The sequence below is a fragment of the Helianthus annuus genome, chromosome 2 (genome assembly GCF_002127325.2).
Source record: "Helianthus annuus cultivar XRQ/B chromosome 2, HanXRQr2.0-SUNRISE, whole genome shotgun sequence".
In the NCBI taxonomy this organism is placed as follows: domain Eukaryota; kingdom Viridiplantae; phylum Streptophyta; class Magnoliopsida; order Asterales; family Asteraceae; genus Helianthus; species Helianthus annuus.
This window is the reverse complement of record NC_035434.2, coordinates 131190723-131210126: the sequence shown is the minus strand read 5'-3', so window position 1 is coordinate 131210126 and position 19404 is coordinate 131190723. Positions and strand designations below refer to the sequence as shown.

The 19404-nt window shown below is 35.9% G+C and overlaps 1 protein-coding gene across 1 annotated transcript; it reads right to left on the bottom strand.

Annotated features, from left to right (window-relative positions):
* Window positions 1-984: 984 nt before the first annotated feature.
* LOC110885832 (protein MODIFYING WALL LIGNIN-1) lies at window positions 985-2312 on the bottom strand. The gene is made up of 3 exons (XM_022133556.2): window positions 2171-2312; window positions 1880-2070; window positions 985-1514 (listed from the first exon to the last, which is right to left on the bottom strand). The coding sequence occupies exons 1-3, from the start codon at window positions 2264-2266 to the stop codon at window positions 1163-1165; spliced, it is 639 nt and encodes a 212-aa protein (XP_021989248.1). The 5' UTR covers window positions 2267-2312; the 3' UTR covers window positions 985-1162.
* Between the last annotated feature and the right edge of the window lie 17092 nt (window positions 2313-19404).

Here is a 19404-nt window from a genome sequence, read left to right as displayed (position 1 = left end):
ATACGCACCCTATTTAAGACTGATTTGACATGGTACTAGGTTTGACTGTCTGGTCGTGTACCTACCACTTATATACGCTGCGTATTGACCAATACGCAGCGTATTCAGGTAACCCTATACGCTGCGTATTGACCAATACGCAGCGTATCTAAACCCTAAATGTGCAGATAGCCTGGCTTGGTGTGCAGATAGTGAGAGCCATGTTTCAATGCCAATGCAATGAAAATGAAGGATTATGTACGTTGTTCCGTTTGATGAAGCCTTGTGTGCTTCAAACAATTGTAGCAGCGACAACGCAAGGAGCGACAACAACGGCGGAGAACGACGAGTAAACTGACCGGTGGTTGTGACCGTCTCTCACATATAAGTATGGTGGTGACGACACCGATTTAAAGTCCTTGGATTTGATAGCAAGTGAAAATCTTAAGTATGTGTTAACAATGGTGAAATTGGGTGTATTGTATTGATAATTGCATCCTAATTAGGGTTTCTACAAGAGAGGGTTATATAACCCAGATAAACACAATACCACTTCTATCATTAACTAATTACATTATGTCTAATTAATGTTGTTTTCCACCAACTCACAAGCAAGATGGAATTAACAAACAAACTAACTACTGATGTTGGTGAGGAATGATTTTGCCATATGATGGAAGAGGATCACTTCCTAGTGATCTTTGACTCTGCCGGTCCATCGAATGGGATCGTTATGTTCCAATGACTGTTCCCGTAGATAGTGGGATGCCTATTCCAAACGAGGAATCAAAGTACTTAGGGTGAGGTGTAAATTTTTGTTCGATAACCCAAACATAGTGATAAATATCATCCCACTCATATGTTCTAAAACATAAATTTTTCTCTCACTATAGAATTTTTAACTTCACAATAACTAACTTTTGTGCCTAGAAGATCAAAGGGATGAAATAAAATCAAGCCTTACATAAGCATAATCCTGAACAAAATTTAAATACCAACAACATATAAATCAAATCTCAAAAACTGAAGAACTGTGAATATAAAACTCAAAAGTTACATTGAAACCATCAAGAAACCAAAATATACAAATTGAGATAACAAAATGTCAAATCTGGAAATGCAAATATACACCACTAAAAGTTTTAAAAGCACCAAGCAAGCATAATACCAATTAACATCATTTTTAAGCGTATTGCTGAGGAGTTTGTTGAGGAGGGTATTGTTGAGGAGGGTATTGTTGAGGAGGGTATTGCTGAGGATACATAGGCACTGGACTCTTTTCTGGATCAACATTCGCACCAACCGGGAATGCGACTGCATGGTTTGTGGTGGTTTGTGGAGTTGGTGGAGCTACGGTAACATAAGCAGCAATACCAAAAACTGCACTTAAAAGAGCTAAAACAGCTCCTGCGGCAAAGATCCCAGGCTTCACAACATAACATGTAAAATAACCATATGAGTCAACTTGTCCACCTTCTTTATTATTCAGTCCAGCAGCTGTTAGCAGAAGAAGCACAGCTATCACGGTAGCTACCCTGAATATTCAAAACTAGATTAGTTTTATTCATAAGCGTATGATAATCATGACAAACCATATTCTTTGTATTTGTAGGTGGTTTAGAAAAGTTGTAAGCGTTTTTATGAGATTTTTGGAAGTGTTTTGGTTTGTAGGAGGTTCGCTACAGAGGGTAGCGATCTCACCAAATCTGTTTTTAGAGGCAGCAAACTCAAATTGAATTTCTTTTCTTATCCTTCCCCAATAATTCATTTAACATACCAAAAAAAAGAAACTCAGTATGTATAATTTTAGTTCGGCTACCTATAAAAACGGATATGGTGAATTCGCTACTACGCACCAGCCAACAAACCAAAACATTTTCAAATCATGTCTATGTATTACCATGACAATACAGAAAGGAGCTTTGAAATCGGGGTTGAATTAGGGTCGTTTCTGCAACATCTACAACCGCCAAATGTAACGCTTATGTAAATTTGTGTAATGATTGCGAACACGGCTGCTATGATTCCAAGAGCCAGAGCTGGACTACTTGGATAAACACACGAACCACCACTAACAGAAACATCATCAGCCTGCATGCATATATGCCCATAATGCACACCATTTATTACATTATTGGTTTATAACTATCTCACTTGTTTATTGAACAGTAACATATTATAGCTTAATTACCTTAACCCTTGTGAGCTCTCCTCCAAAACCGGCTGCTGCCGATATTATTCCAAGCACCGCCACAACCGCGCAGAAACCTACGGCTTTGCTCTCCATTTATTAGCTCTGTGTATGAGAATATGGAGTGTCTATTGATTAACAAGCCTATGGATGAACAAACTTGTGACTGGAATGCAAGTATATATAGAAGGATGATGCCATAAATAAAATAGCTGGAGAGTTTCTTTTGAAATATGCAAATTGATGAACAACTGGATCAATTAAGAAACAAAGTTTACTTTCTTATGTCAACCTAGGGCTTGGTCAATGGTCAACGTTTGGGAATAAAATCATATATGTGTTTAAGATAGATACATGCAGTGCCGACCTTGATATTTCCGACCGAGAGGTCGAAAACATATATACCTAAAAAAATTATAAAATCGAGAGTGGGATAGTATATACATAAAAAATTATAAAACCGAGAGGGGGGTAGTATATACCTAAAAAATTCTATACGAAAACTACATACCGGACACTACTGAGCGAAAAGTTCAGAGGATCAATCGCCCCATAGAATTAAAGAATATTTAATTAGGAATAACATACCGAGCATTGGTAGTTAGTGCATTATATATTCAGTAGTTGTTGTCATGTTCGCTATACTTTTTATTTTAATCCTCGAATTCTCGTTGACCACTTAAATTTTATTTGGTTGTTATAAAGCTTAATCTCTTGATATAACAACATTCTCTATAATCATCAAAGAATTTTATTCATTTACATATATTTACCACAGATAAACATAACGAGCAATGATATGCACAAAATATAACATATTAATCATATTAAATGAGCTATAAAAACAACCATTTTTTAGTACTAGTGTTGGAAAAAAATGCATTTGTTCGTTTACTTTTGATTTTCAGGATTAAAATAGCTTAAACAGACAAAAGAAACAAATTAACGACGAAAACCAATATAAATACGAAGAAAACAAGTTGGCACACTATACCAACCTTCCAAGCACGGGGCCGTGCCAGCCGGGCATGGGCAGTGCCCCAGTGAAGATTACTTAGAGAATAAAGACAAACAAAAAACGACAAAGGACACGGGGCCGTGTCACCTAAGCACGGGTCATGGTCAACTCTCAAATTCGCAAATCTGGATTCGTACAACAAGTACAGAAGACACGGGCCGTGTGTGCAGAAGAGCTGACACAACATTAAATGAAGGCATAGAAAAGGAAGGACACGAGGCTGTGTAAAACTACTGTTTTTAGCTTTAAAAGTTTGTGTTTGGCTCATTTGTAAACCATATCTTTGCGAACCACTTCTCTCACACTTGCCACCACTCCACCACCACTCCACCACCATCATCCACCACTTTCATCCATCATCCATCCTTAGAGTGTATATAGTCTCGTGATGCAAGATCAATAGTAAGAGTTTTTGTCAAACAAATGTCATGCTTGGCTAATCTCTTACATCAGTTGGTGAAAACAAAATCATTTATGTATTACTTTTGATTTCCTTGCTTTGGTAACTTTTTATTTGGGTTTGTATTAGTGAATTTAATAACTAGTTTTTTATATTGAATGTGAACTTTACTTAATCATTTCTTTATGTTTCATTGATCCATTCATTCGTGTCCTTACAGTCTATATAAAGCATTAACTACCTGGAAGGGGGTTAGAAGGGTGGTTGGGCAAAGTTCTTGTCTCGTTCAGTGTATAGATCCTGCGAGAATCTGATTCAAGCTTATTATGACTTCCCTTGAGGCAAATGTGACAACTCGAAATCTAGAACCTTTCGTTGTGTCTTGATGTAACTTGCTTGTACGTTATGTGATTAGTTGACTGATCAAACTTAATGATAACGTGAACCTTTATGTGATATGTGCTTTATTATGTGTGCATTGTATGTATATATGTATGTGTTATATGCGAGCCGAGAACCCAACACGAAACAACAAGGACCCGACTCGAGACCATGTGGTCTCGAGTGAACCGTAACCATTAGGCCGGTTTGGGCCTTTGGCCGGTTGGGCCATTGGGCCGAAAACCCTTAGCCGAAACCCATGAAGGGTGCAACATTTGGAGCTAATATATATACCACACCTTAGTTAAACCTTGTCATTTGTTGAAACATCACACACACACACTCTCCTATCTTCCCTCTCACTAGAACTCTAGAACACAAACACACCTCCAAGCTCTCGGATCCACTTGGTTGGCACAAGAACTCTCGGATTTGGATTTTGGATCGGCACACACACACACTTCACCAACCGGTTAGTATTTATCATGTTTATTGATTGATGTTTGTTGTTGATTTCATGATAATATGAGTAATATGATTCAACTAGTGTAAGATATGCTTGATGATGTTGATATGTGTTAAAAAGCTTTAATGTTGAATGTGTTGCTAAAGAACTCATGATATCTTATGACCAAATATGACACAAACCCTTGATTATTGATGTTATGGAAAACCGGTTTGTTTATGTGTAGTATCATGATAATCGGATAGGTATAGATATGATTTTGAGATGTTTTGATGAGTATGTTAAGCATGTTACATTGTGGTTCATAAATTTGGTTAAACAAAGGATGAATGTGTTATGAATGTGTTTGAACATATGAAGAACAATTTGAATATTGGTTGAAGATGTGAAAACCCTTGTGATTTTGATCCATTTTGACTAATAACCTGATTAGGAAAACTTGTTAGTGAAATTCTATTGGTTGTTTCCGGATTTGGGCCTGATTACATTGTACCATTAAGCTGACTACATCTGCATCAACACTGAACGTGAAAATGACAGCATACCGACTCGCAATCACCTAGTTGCGACTCGCAACCACAGCGTGATGACTCGAGACCACGCGGTTGCGACTCGCAACCATAACAGGACAAGCCGAGACCACAGGTTACGAGTCCCGTTGCGACTCGAGACCTCAGCATGACAAGCCGAAACCATGGTTGCGACACCGGTTGCGACTCGCAACCACCTGAGATCAGCACAAACAGCATGACTCGAGACCATGCTTGCGAGTCCGGTTGCGACTCGAGACCACACTTATGGGCCTTAGTTAATGGGCCGGCCTTGTGGACTTCTGTGTTAACTGATTAATACGTATACTGGGCTTAGGTAGAACTTGTGGGCCAAATGTGATACTGTGCACTGTTGTTAAACTGCCATGATAGAAACTGTATGCCGTAACTGCTACTTGTACGTGCACTACTTGGTTCGAATCTGATTATAAGTGATATCCGTGTTAGGACGTTATTGACTACTTGCGACTTGATTGATCTTTCTGTGATTAACTGTCGAGCAAACCAAGGTGAGTTCACACCCTCTACAAAGCATGGGATTCCCTGGGTTGGGAACGGGGTTAAGGAACGTGGATTCCTCGTCCTCCTTGGGTAGGACGTCAGTGGTTCAGGAATGTGATTCCTCGTCCGGACGGACGGGTAAACGTACTAGACTAAAACTCTATCACGAAGTCCCTCCTTTTTGTATCGACTAATCGCCGGGCCAATGGCGAGCGGGTCATTAGTTAGATAGCGCTATTTAGGTCTAACAAGCCTCACACCGTGCCGCAGAGGACGGGCGTGAACTAATGGATCTGGGGCACGTCAATGATGATAGACATTGATGTTTTCAGGGCACATAAACATGACTACAGTCAGCAGTCGATATGGTAACGAGTCTAGTGTACGCATGGGGTAGCCCCCACGGCCGAAATGCCTGATAACTAACATGGGGTAGCCCCCACGGCCGAAATGCCTGATAACTAACATGGGGTAGCCCCCACAGCTGGAATGCCGGAGTAACTGGGAATGAACATGTCACGTTTTTTTTTAAACTTTGGGGTAACCCCCACGGCAGGATGCCAGATAAAGTAAACTGTTTTCGAAACAACTAAAACGAACACCCAACCGTGAACTCACTCAACTAGTTGTTGACTCGTTACTACATGCTTTGCAGGACCATAGGTACTCAGCTGGAGCTTGCATGGAGGAGGATCGTTGTGGGACACGGATTGCTACGTGCTATGTTAAACTTGGAACTTTTGAACTTATGTTATAACTTTAAACTTATGCTTCCGCTTGCAACTTAACTTGTTTGTTTTGAAACACCAATCGTAATGGTTAAACTTTTATAACTGCTTATGTGCTTGTTCAGTATGATTGGTGGCTGGATCCTGGTCAGTCACGCCTCCAAGCGGTGGTACTCCGCAGGTGGGATTTTGGGGGTGTGACAGCAAATAACATCAAATCAGGGGAAGTAAGAACGGCTTGTAATCCCTTATAAATAAACTACTATTAAAACTTTAAACTGGTCTTGCGGGACTGTATTTCTGCTATCTCAGACCAATATGACCGAGAGTAGTGTTGCCTCCAAAAGAGACAATGCCACTTTTTGCATTAATATCTTACTTAATTATCTTTCAATAATCCGACCTTGTGGGACTATATCCCTGCTGACTCAGACCAATATGGCTGAGGGTAGCGTTGCTTCCAAAAGAGGGACATGCCATAATAACTAAGATAATCTCTTAAAAAACCCAAAGCGAGGAAATCATCAAAGGATACGTAAATGACAAGTCGGATCCAAGTGATTCTATCTTGTCTATCTGTTTTTATTTATTTTTATTTATTTAGAAACAAAAACAAAATTTTTCTCTATATTTGGTTATCATCACTATACTATGCCAACGACGGGAGCACTTGCCTTAGCGTGTTGTAGAGAGTGATAGTTTCATATCGTGTTTTATAAATATAAAGCTTGATTCAAAGGTATAATGGTACTAAAAATACATTAAAAATCAGAGTATACTCCGACACACGTCAAGCAAAAATGTCATTTTCATCCATGAGGTTTTGGCCACTTTTGCAACTCTCGTCCTGACGTGCCATTTTCATCTAAAGAGTTTGAAATTTTGTGATTTTCAGTGCTTCGTATTTCGAGAGACAAATGTCGCAATAAATTGCCAACACCAAGAATGAAAACGGCAAAAAAAAAAAAAAAAAAAAACAAAGGTGAAAAACTACAATGCACAAAAAAATCGGTTTGGATGAAATAACCAAATCCGTGTAAACCTTAGAGATGATTTTGACAATTTACTCTAAACATAATAGATAAACATACATTACAATCATACCAAAAGAGTGAGAAAAGAGTTTGTAAACCAGAAAACTAGAATGAGTTTGTAACAACTCTTTTAACTTTGGGTAAATTACTTTTTAAGTCCATATGTTTTATGGGTTTTAACTAGTTGAGTCCAAAAACAAAAAGTTCAATGACCTGAGTCCCCATAAGCATTTTCTTTATCCATTTGAGTCCAAATTTCTAACTCCATCCACCAAGTCTGTTAACTATGAGGGTAATTTGGTCATTTACACACAAAGTATAAGTATTATATGCACATAAGTACAAGGAACAAGTCTTTAATGCATAAATTTTTAATATATAATATATATAAACACCACCGCACAACCACCATCCCCACCACTGCCCCACCATCATCCCCACCACTGCCACCACCATCGCACTACCACCACCTCCAAACACCCACCACCACCGTCTCGCCCCCACGACTGTCTCACCTCCACGACTGTCTCACCTCCACCACTAGTGCCGCCCCACTGCCACCACCACTGCCACCACCACTGCCACCCCACTGTCCCATTCAAGATCTTTAGACCTAACAACAAATTTCAACCTAAATTTCTTGTAAATGAAATTGGGGATTTAATTCTCTTGATCACTTAAACTTCCACAAACTATGATTTTAACAAAATACCTTTCATCTTCCATTGAAGCATATTTCCAACCACCTTTCTTCATCTACCAATGGCCACTGCCCTGAGTCCCTCTAGTTAAAACCCATAAAACACCCAATTCCATCAAATCAAAATTTTCTTCCATCATCCAATTCCATCTCGTCAGTAATCTGTTTATCCTTTACAATCAATCTACCAGTTGCTTCAATGGAGCTGGTGGAGAACATCCTGGACGCAGGAGCCACAAACATCGAGGTTTCGTTGAAAGAATACAGTGAATAATCGTTTCAGGTTGTTGATAACAGTCTGAAGGATCCGGAACTCATTGCGTCGATGCGTGCAGCTGTTTAAGACGTTTCACGACTCGATCTGTTCTCAAAACCCTAGGTGACTGTCCGGATCATGAGTTTATTGATATCGCTAGATCTAAACTTGCGGAGATTGAAAAACTTGTGGTGAATCGAAATCAGGAGGTTGCGGTGGAGGTGGAGATGGTGACGATGGTGCTGTCAGAGGTGGGGTTTTGATGGTGTCGAGGTGGGGTTTTGATGGTGACGATGGTGTCGAAGGTGAGGCTTTGATAGTTGTCCGACGGTGCTCTGATGTGATGGTGGTGTATGGTTGCAGGTGAGGAGGTGTATGATGGTTATGGTGGTGTATGATGGTTATGGTAGTGATTGTTTTGAGAGAAAGAGACTGAGTGCAGTGTGTCACTTATAGTTGATATAGGGTATTTATTTTTCTAGCTTTTAATATAGGGGCATTTATTATTTTATTTTTTTAACTATAAGGATATTTTAGTCATTTAACAATACTTAACAAAAAAATTCTAATAGTATTAGAAATTTGGACTCAAATGATTAAAGAAAATGCTTATGAGGACTCAGGTTGTTAAACTTTTTGATTTTGGACTCAACTAATGAAAACCCATAAAACTTAGAGACTCAAAAATTCATTCTTTAACTTTTGTGATTGTGGTTTGTAGCGTATGTTGTTTCAACCCTATTTAGTGTTTGTTTTCAAAAAGATGCTTTAATTACTTTCATTGAGAAGTCCATGGAATAAATTGAGAAGTCCATGGAATAAAGAAGGGACCAATAATTGGTTTGACTTTTTTTTCTTATTTATACAAATGCATCGCCTTACAACCCCCCCCCCCACACGCCACACTTTTTCAGTAGTATAAATTTATGTTTTTTTTGTCTGAAAATTTTATATACGTATTGCGTTCGGTGTCATAACCCCCGACCCCATCCTGGCCGGAATCGGAAGCCGCGAGAACTCAAGTGGTACCGATGATTATTTTGAAAAACATTGCAGCGGAAATTTCATCAGGACCGTGAGTTAGGAAAAATATCAGAGTTTAGGAACACCGGATTTTATTTAAATAGATGGAATAAATTCCATGTTTTACAAAGAGAGCTTTTAATACGGGATAAACCCAAAAACAATATTTCTTAAGTTGATTTAATTAATAAAATAAGCCACTTCTTGAAGTCCTTCAGTGCTGGATCCAATTCTTATTCCGATCTACTGTAATTACCTGAAACGCGTTTTAAAAAGGTTTTGTCAGTGGGAAATACTGAGTGAGTTCATTCAGGTTTTATGAAATGACCCTTAGTTATAAATTACAGCATAAGAGCGATTACTATGGCAGTATCTTAATTAATATTTGGCCTTGCCACCCGTGTGACAATGGTCATACCACTATTGGGTCCAGTCACCCAATTAGTGACGTTTTGTCACTGTTAGGTCTTAATAGCATAACCCCTGTTAGGGCTTATTGCCTAACTGTGAGAAATTAGTAATGTGCACAATACCCCACTAGCCAGCGGTCAAGATAACCACGACTTAATCCCTGTAATTATAACATTTTGAAAATAATTTGAGGTATTGTAAAACAGTTGATAAAAAAAAGAATGACTCACTTTATAAGCATGCAAGATTGAGTTAACAAGCTTCTTGATTCTAGTTCTTCCGATAATTAAGCATGCACTTTATTATTCTGGATCTTCTGATGATTTAATAGTTTGTTTGATTGTGAGTGTGTAGTTGGGAGTATTTTTGGTAGTTAAACATATAGTTTAACAGAATGGAATACGTATTTGTGTAAAACCCAAATCAAACCTTAACGGTAGTCACGAGATTCGAACCTTAACGAATTTCACAAAGTATAGTCTTATTCAGACAGTACTTTGGTATCCATTTAATGAACTCACAAAGTATAGTACTTTGGATTCCGGTTAACGAAATTCACAAAGCACAGCACTTCGGCATTCGTTAGATGGTTCCTGAATCGATCGGACAGAACATCGCATCGGTGATTATTGGTTAGAACACCAACGTATAGAGAGAAGAAGAAGAGAAATGAGCAAGGAAGAATGAAATCCTAGGCTCCTATTTATAGGTAAGAAGTATGCCTTTCTTAGCTAGGAAGATTTCTTAGTTATTAAGTTTCCTTTTATTTATTTAGTTTTTCTTAACTATTAAGTTTGCTTAATTATTAAGTTTTACTTAACCATTAAGTTTCCTTAAACATTAAGATTCCTTAACTATTAAGTTTACTTAACCATTTAACTAAATAACTTATTTAGCTTAATAAATCTTGCTTAGCTTAATTAATCTTGATTAACTGGTTAATTAATCTTACTAAACTTATTTAACAAATTAATTATTCTACTCAGCTAATCTTCACTGCTAAGTTTATTTAAGTTTACTTAGCTTTTAAGTATTCTAGCAGCTCTCTGCTTACGAGTTCTAATTTCTAGATACAAGGGAACCCGTATTAGTGTATTAACTCAATTCAACTTTTAACGATAATCACGAGATAAAAACCCTCACAACGATTTACAAGTGCAATACTTAATAATTCAGCGGATTCACAACGAATGACAGAGTATAGCCCAAGTTCAGACAGCACTCAAACATTCAAGTCGAAATCACGATGAATAACAAAGTATAACCCAATTTGAGCAGCACTCAGAAAATCGTTGGATAGTTATAATCGATCGGAGATTGAATCGTAGCAGCGATTAGAGTTATTACCCTGATAACGAGCAGAGTTTAGGGATTTAGAGGGAAAAATCCCGAGCTATTATTTACAAAAATAAAAGCTGACGGAAAGAAAAGAATTGAACAGCGATCGAGTTAATACCCGGCATCGTAGCAGCACTTCGTGACCCGTGTGTGTTTAATTGCACTATTACTGCTCTAATTTGACGTACATAGTGAGAATTGCCGTCGTTTCAATCACAGAAAGCAAGTGCCAATGTCTGCTATTTATACACGAAATTTGGCAGGCTTACGGACCGTAAGCCATATCCCTTACGGTCCGTAAGGGAAGCACTCTATTTATAGGCTGCCTAGGTTCGGGACTAGCCTTGCTGACTTGATGATTTTGACCAATAAGATTTAAACAACGTTTTATATTAATAATCGTTAGCTAGGGTTTACCCCCTTTGAGTTTTAGGGGCCCTGATCCTGATTCCGATTGTTCTGGAAATTTTAGGGTTTATGCAGAATCACTTGGGTGTCTCAATTAGGGTTTCCTTATTGGATAATTATCATATTAAATATTAATTTTAGTGAGAGTTGTTACATCCTCCCCACCTTAATAAAAATCTCGTCCTCGAGATTTGGACTAAGATATTTTCTTGGGGTTATGTTTCTTCTTTTAATTAAGAGAAGCAATGTATCGTGGAATGGAATCAAAAGATATTTTGAGGGGTATGAATTTTGAAAATAAAAATGATTTATAGGAACAATTGGATTCAATATCCGAAATGAATTTTCTTTGATCAATTGAGGAAGGTTCCGAATTGATAAATATCTATTTGTGAATGGAAGTATGGAAAATGATTTGTTAATGATTATCTGAAAATCAATATCGCTTACTTAAATGGTACTGGACAATAGAATTTAGTGTATCGTAATCTGAGTATATAATTGTACCAAGAATATGACAAATCAAACGAATGGCGTATGAATAGGATTTAGCACAGGCTACAAATCCATCCGGATGCTTCAAAGTGTTTGTAATGATTGAAAGAATTCAATGATGACCGAATAAATTTATCGTTTTCGAATTTGAGAGTTTCAAGGAAGCGAATCTAGATATTTTGAAAGATGAGACATTCTGATGAAATGATATAGTTTCCAAGGTGATTATGTTTAAGCCAAAAGATATATGATCTATAGATTTTTAGAATGAATGTGAAGAACTTTTTGGAATTAGTAAAATTCTTTGTCAGAAGAAAACTTACCTTGATTGGTACCTAAGGAAGACTTAAGATTGACTGGGTTAAAATGAAATGAAAACATGAAAATATTTTGTCAAATATTGAATTATGATATGAGAAAATCAATGTGCTAAGATGGGTGATTTGTAAGAATACATGAAAAGATAATAAAGTTAGTGTATTTTTGTCTTAATACATAATTGTATTCAGATGACTTTAATCAAAAGGTTTGATTAAAGATAGGTGATTTTTCGATTTATTAAATACCTTTTCCTAGAATAATAAATAAATATAGATAGGTTTAAAATATCAAAACCCGTGGTAATTTTGACAAAATAATGATATATGTTTTATAAATAGGTTTACCCAACATTCTAGAACTCACGATTATCATTTTTAGAATCAAGTATGTTTAACTATAAGATCTTATAATAGAGTATTTTAAATCATAAAAGTAAAATAATAAATGTTTATTTTAATATCAAGCATACTTAAATATTGGCTTGCATAAATAATATTTGATAAATATATATATTTATAAACGAATATTTCTATTAATAGTTGTGAAATATTAATCAAGATGAACATTTATTTATAATATGTCTTGTTCATGAATACTTAGACAATTATTTAGATAATTTTATTCGTCCATTTGATTGTTTTATGAAAATATGTTTTCTCTTTACAATACAAAGTATATATATTTCTATATATAATATAAAATATTTTTATATATATAATTGAAATTTACTAAATAAGTATAATGACTTAATTTATATATATATATTAAATAGTTATTATCATGGTTGGATATTGGTTAGTGCTGCCTTGTTTAAGCATAGGTGGCCAGTCCATGCCTAACTAAGGCTAGACTATTCAATACATGCCCTTGATAATAACTCTAGTATCTAAAAATAATAATACTAATAATATTACTAATAACAAAACTAATATTAATTGCCAATAATAAATGCATAAACTTAAATGAGAGTATACTTCAAAAAATTTTATACGTAAAAATATAAATTCTTTACCTTAATGGTTTTAACAAAAATTTTAAATACAGGAATACTATATTAGAAGTTTCTATATATAATCAATTAAATTTATATAATGTTTTTCGATCAATGATAATAAGGTAAGAAATATCACGAAAGGCTCGATTTAGGTTGTAAGGACTAAGGAATTAGGACATGAAATGGTGGATCATTATCTTAGCACATAATTGTGTTAAGATTGCTTTTTTTATAAAATAAATTAACAAAGCAGATTCAATATAGATAAATAAATAATTAAATCCTAGATTAGCGCAATCTTCAAATTTTGTGAAAATGTCATTACAAGGTGATCGTGATCAAAGAAATAATTCAGTGAAGTCGATGGCCAAGAAAGCATGTTATAGTTCAAGAGAATCGAAATGCTTGTTGGGATTATTCCGAATTCGAATATGATGGCTTAAAATATCATATGGGACTTTGAATTTGAATACGTAATGCGAGCAAGTTCAAACAATTGAACTTGGTGTAAACAAAACGAGTTCATGTATTAATAAGAAATTTTGGATATGGTTACAACAAAACCATGTATGCTAAAGGAAATTGAGTTTTTCAAGAAATTCATTGATTCGATATTAAAGAGTCATCGCTTTGTAAAAAACGCGGTTTACAATGAAAAGAAAATGATATTTGAGCTTTTGATAAAACAACAAATTGGAATGATGCCCTCTTATGGTCTTCATAATTCAAATGAACCACATGCGTAACAAACAGTGCATGTGTAGCGTGTGGATTTATCAAGAAATGAAATTAATCAATATTTGCTACTATGAAAGAAATCTTTATGGTATGATGATCATTAAAAGAAGTAGAAACACGAAAGTTTATTTATAGGCAGAAGTCAGAATTGCAACGAAAGAAATATAAGAACTTTATCTGAAACTTCGTGTGATAACCTTTGTTAAGTGACATTACCAAGGAATGTCGAATGAAATGAAATGAAATAGATGATTTGCAAAGGTAGATGACTTCTTTTGTGGTGCCAATAATTATGACTATAATTAGACTGTGCACCTATGGTTGTGAAATATTGTTCCAATGTACCTCAGCGATATTTTGATTGTTTGTAAGATTATGTGGTAAAGTGCCGCTTTTTGATTAGGAGTTCTTTTATTGACGGAATTAGTATTGGTATCATTGTGCCTAATTTATATTTTTCAAAGGTCTTGCCTTGGAAGTCGTGTGTGATAAACTTCGACGCCTGTGGACATATAATTTAAGTTTCATGTGTTTTCTTGTGCATTATCACAACTTTACATGCTTCTTAGTGGCGTTAATAGTTTATGGTAATGTATTTGGAAATTCTTATATTTTTGATGGTGTTCCAGCTTATAGAGTTTCCACTGTTTTATGTTGACGCTCGAGTTACGAGGTGGATGATCAAACGAAATAATGTTTGATATCGATATATGTAAGAGATTCTTGATAAAGGAATCTAGATTTGTTACATATATTTGTGCTTTATTTTTTAATTATCAATTGTTATGGCTTTTGGAATTTCTTATAGATATACATATCTATATAATCGTATATTTCACATGCTGTAATATACATACCCTTTATAAGGTTAATGTATTTATCAGATTCATATTTCCAAAGCAAGTCAGATATCAGCTCATGATATTATTTAGGGAAATCTTGTCACTTGTTTGACATATTATGTACCCCGTCTTATCTGGTTCGCGCCGGAGAGGTAATCTCAGTATATCTGGACAAGCTGGAGAGTCTGCTACTCTATACCCAGTTTTGCTGGAGAAAATTTTCTATTTCCCATAAATAGTATCTTTTCAAGATTTTAAAAGTGCCTTTTTTATTAGGGCTTTTATCCAGAATCAAGGAAATTTATATTTCCATAACATATCTTTATTCTAAACCAGGTAATATCAATAAACAAGAATTAATAGCAATTAAGTGCTATTACCTGCGAACCGTCATTCTTATAGCATACCACTATCCATTATATTACACTTATATAAGAAATTTTATCTTGAAGCTTATATTAAGGCAAAATTCTTAAGTTCAGGTCTAAATATCATTCAGAGTGCTACCAGATAATATTAAGTTTCTAATTCTCCGTTTAAACTTAGGTATTGTTATAACACCTAATTGCGTAAACAAGTGGCTTAGCTTATACTAAGGCATCTTTTCTTATGTTCAAGTCTAACTACTATCGGCTGTGCTAACATTTAACAGTAATCTCCTAACTCTTTTTATTTAAGCTTAAGTATTATTATCACAACACTTATAGGCTTAAAGCAGTGGCTCTGATACCACCTTCTGTCACAACCCCCGACCCCATCCTGGCCGGAATCGGAAGCCGCGAGCAGTCAAGTGGTACCGGTGATTATTTTGAAAAACATTGCAGCGGAAAGATCATCAGGACCGTGAGTTAGGAAAAATATCAGAGTTTAGGAACACCGGATTTTATTTAAATAGATGGAATAAATTCCATGTTTTACAAAGGTAGCTTTTAATACGGGATAAACCCAAAAACAATATTTCTTAAGTTGATTTAATTAATAAAATAAGCCACTTCTTGAAGTCCTTCAGTGTTGGATCCAATTCTTAATCCGATCTACTGTAATTACCTGAAACGCGTTTTAAAAAGGTTTTGTCAGCGGGAAATACTGAGTGAGTTCATTCAGGTTTTATGAAATGACCCTTAGTTATAAATTACAGCATAAGAGCGATTACTATGGCAGTATCTTAATTAATATCTGGCCTTGCCACCCGTGTGACGATGGTCATACCACTATTGGGTCCAGTCACCCAATTAGTGACGTTTTGTCACTGTTAGGTCTTATTAGCCTAACCCCTGTTAGGGCTTATTGCCTAACCGTGAGAAATTAGTAATGTGCACAATACCCCACTAGCCAGCGGCCAAGATAACCACGACTTAATCCCTGTAATTATAACATTTTGAAAATAATTTGAGGTATTGTAAAACAGTTGATAAAAAGAAGAATGACTCACTTTATAAGCATGCAAGATTGAGTTAACAAGCTTCTTGATTCTACTTCTTCCGATAATTAAGCATGCACTTTATTATTCTGGATCTTCTGATGATTTAATAGTTTGTTTGATTGTGAGTGTGTAGTTGGGAGTATTTTTGGTAGTTAAACATATAGTTTAACAGAATGGAATACGTATTTGTGTAAAACCCAAATCAAACCTTAACGGTAGTCACGAGATTCGAACCTTAACGAATTTCACAAAGTATAGTCTTATTCAGACAGTACTTTGGTATCCATTTAATGAACTCACAAAGTATAGTACTTTGGATTCCGGTTAACGAAATTCACAAAGCACAGCACTTCGGCATTCGTTAGATGGTTCCTGAATCGATCGGACAGAACATCGCATCGGTGATTATTGGTTAGAACACTAACGTATAGAGAGAAGAAGAAGAAGAGAAATGAGCAAGGAAGAATGAAATCCTAGGCTCCTATTTATAGGTAAGAAGTATGCCTTTCTTAGCTAGGAAGATTTCTTAGTTATTAAGTTTCCTTTTATTTATTTAGTTTTTCTTAACTATTAAGTTTGCTTAATTATTAAGTTTTACTTAACCATTAAGTTTCCTTAAACATTAAGTTTCCTTAACTATTAAGTTTACTTAACCATTTAACTAAATAACTTATTTAGCTTAATAAATCTTGCTTAGCTTAATTAATCTTGATTAACTGGTTAATTCATCTTACTAAACTTATTTAACAAATTAATTAATTTACGCAGCTAATCTTCACTGCTAAGTTTATTTAAGTTTACTTAGCTTTTAAGTATTCTAGCAGCTCTCTGCTTACGAGTTCTAATTTCTAGATACAAGGGAACCCGTATTAGTGTATTAACTCAATTCAACTTTTAACGATAATCACGAGATAAAAACCCTCACAACGATTTACAAGTGCAATACTTAACAATTCAGTGGATTCACAACGAATGACAGAGTATAGCCCGAGTTCGGACAGCACTCAAACATTCAAGTCGAAATCACGATGAATAACAAAGTATAACCCAATTTGAGCAGCACTTAGAAAATCGTTGGATAGTTATAATCGATCGGAGATTGAATCGTAGCAGCGATTAGAGTTATTACCCTGATAACGAGCAGAGTTTAGGGATTTAGAGGGAAAAATCCCGAGCTATTATTTACAAAAATAAAAGCTGACGGAAAGAAAAGAATTGAACAGCGATCGAGTTAATACCCGGCATCGTAGCAGCACTTCATGAACCGTGTGTGTTTAATTGCACTATTACTGCTCTAATTCGACGTACATAGTGAGAATTGTCGTCGTTTCAATCACAGAAAGCAAGTGCCAATGTCTGCTATTTATACACGAAATTTGGCAGGCTTACGGACCGTAAGCCATATCCCTTACGGTCCGTAAGGGAAGCACTCTATTTATAGGCTGCCTAGGTTCGGGACTAGCCTTGCTGACTTGATGATTTTGACCAATAAGATTTAAACAACGTTTTATATTGATAATCGTTAGCTAGGGTTTACCCCCTTTGAGTTTTAGGGGCCCTGATCCTGATTCCGATTGTTCTGGAAATTTTAGGGTTTATGAAGAATCACTTGGGTGTCTCAATTAGGGTTTCCTTAATGGATAATTATCATATTAAATATTAATTTTAGTGAGAGTTGTTACATCCGGTCCTCCTGATTTTCTTGAGTTCAGACCCCATATATATTGTTCAATCCTCGACATTGTTAGATCAACACGGGGCCGTGCCACATCCCCTGTAACATCGGAACTGTTTTCTGCCAAATATAAGCTGCAGCACGGGGTCATGTAACAATAACAATTTGTAAGAAAACAGTAATCGCTTGATCCCGACGGTTAAAATCAATCTGGCAAACATGGACGTTTATGATTATTTTTACCCCCGCCACTCTTACGGTAAATGGTGCAAGTTATGTAGTGGAATGCACAAATAATTAGAATGTGCCATTTTAAGATTTGATCCCCACTACTTAGCCCCATTGTTTTCATGTGACGATCACCTTAAGATGTGCGGAAGTAAAAACAATAATGACGTCCATCCACCTGAACCTCATCAACCCTCTTACCTTGGAGATTTAAAAGACGTAAGTCAAACAGAAAAGAGGAATCTCTAAAAATTCAAAGAAATAGAATACATGATAAAGGCGTGATAAGCATCACAGAATTTAAGCAAAGGAGAATCCATAGAGGAACATTCAGGTACAAACAACACGGAGACCAACAAATCTACCCTAGATAATTGCGAAGACGAAGGCAATAGTTGTCACGGCCCTCGACCCGGTTTTACCCGGTTCAGAAGTCGTGGGACAGAAACCTGTGGTATTGGTGTTTAATTAGGCAGCGGAAATTTTAACAGGATCGTTTAAACTGAAAACACCCAATTATTTTATTTCATGCTTCGGGACAAACCCCGTAATTTACAATAAAGGAATTTCACGGGGAAATTCCTTGTTTAGAAAAAAACATGTTTATTTATTTATTTACTGAGCCACTTTATCCAAGCTGGTAGTGCTACGCGGCACTTTTCCCGATTCACAGTAAATCACCTGAAACATGTTTAAAAAGATTTTATCAGCGGGAAATACTGGCGAGTCATTCAATTTGCACAAAACGACACATTGTTATAATTTACAGTATTAAGGGCGATTACAATGTTTATATCAACCAATTATCCAACGGTATTTGTCACTTGACCCGTTCTGTAACTATGGTCATATCACCCATTGGCTAACCCGTTGTCCAATGGTGACGATTATCAAGTAATGTATAGAAAACCCCACATACCGGCTGTAATTGAAGATTACAAAGACTTAATCCCTGTAACTGTAACTTTGAAAATAAATAGGGTTTTGGAAACAATTTGGTTAAAAGAGAATGACTCACATTGCAAGCTTAGTTGGACAGAGTTTTGCCTACTGATTAGTCTTGGTAACCTAGTTAAATAACAATGCATACGAAACTAGGTTAATAACTTAATACAACATTTACGATAAACTCACGAAATCAAAACCCTCACGAAGAATGGCAAAGTATAGCCCGAATTCGGGCAGCACTTAAACATCCATCAGATCGATTTCAATCGATCGAACATTATATCGTAGCAGTGATCGAGTTATTACCCTGTAATCGTAGTGGCGCTTCCCTACTTTGAACGTGATTTTTAAGCAG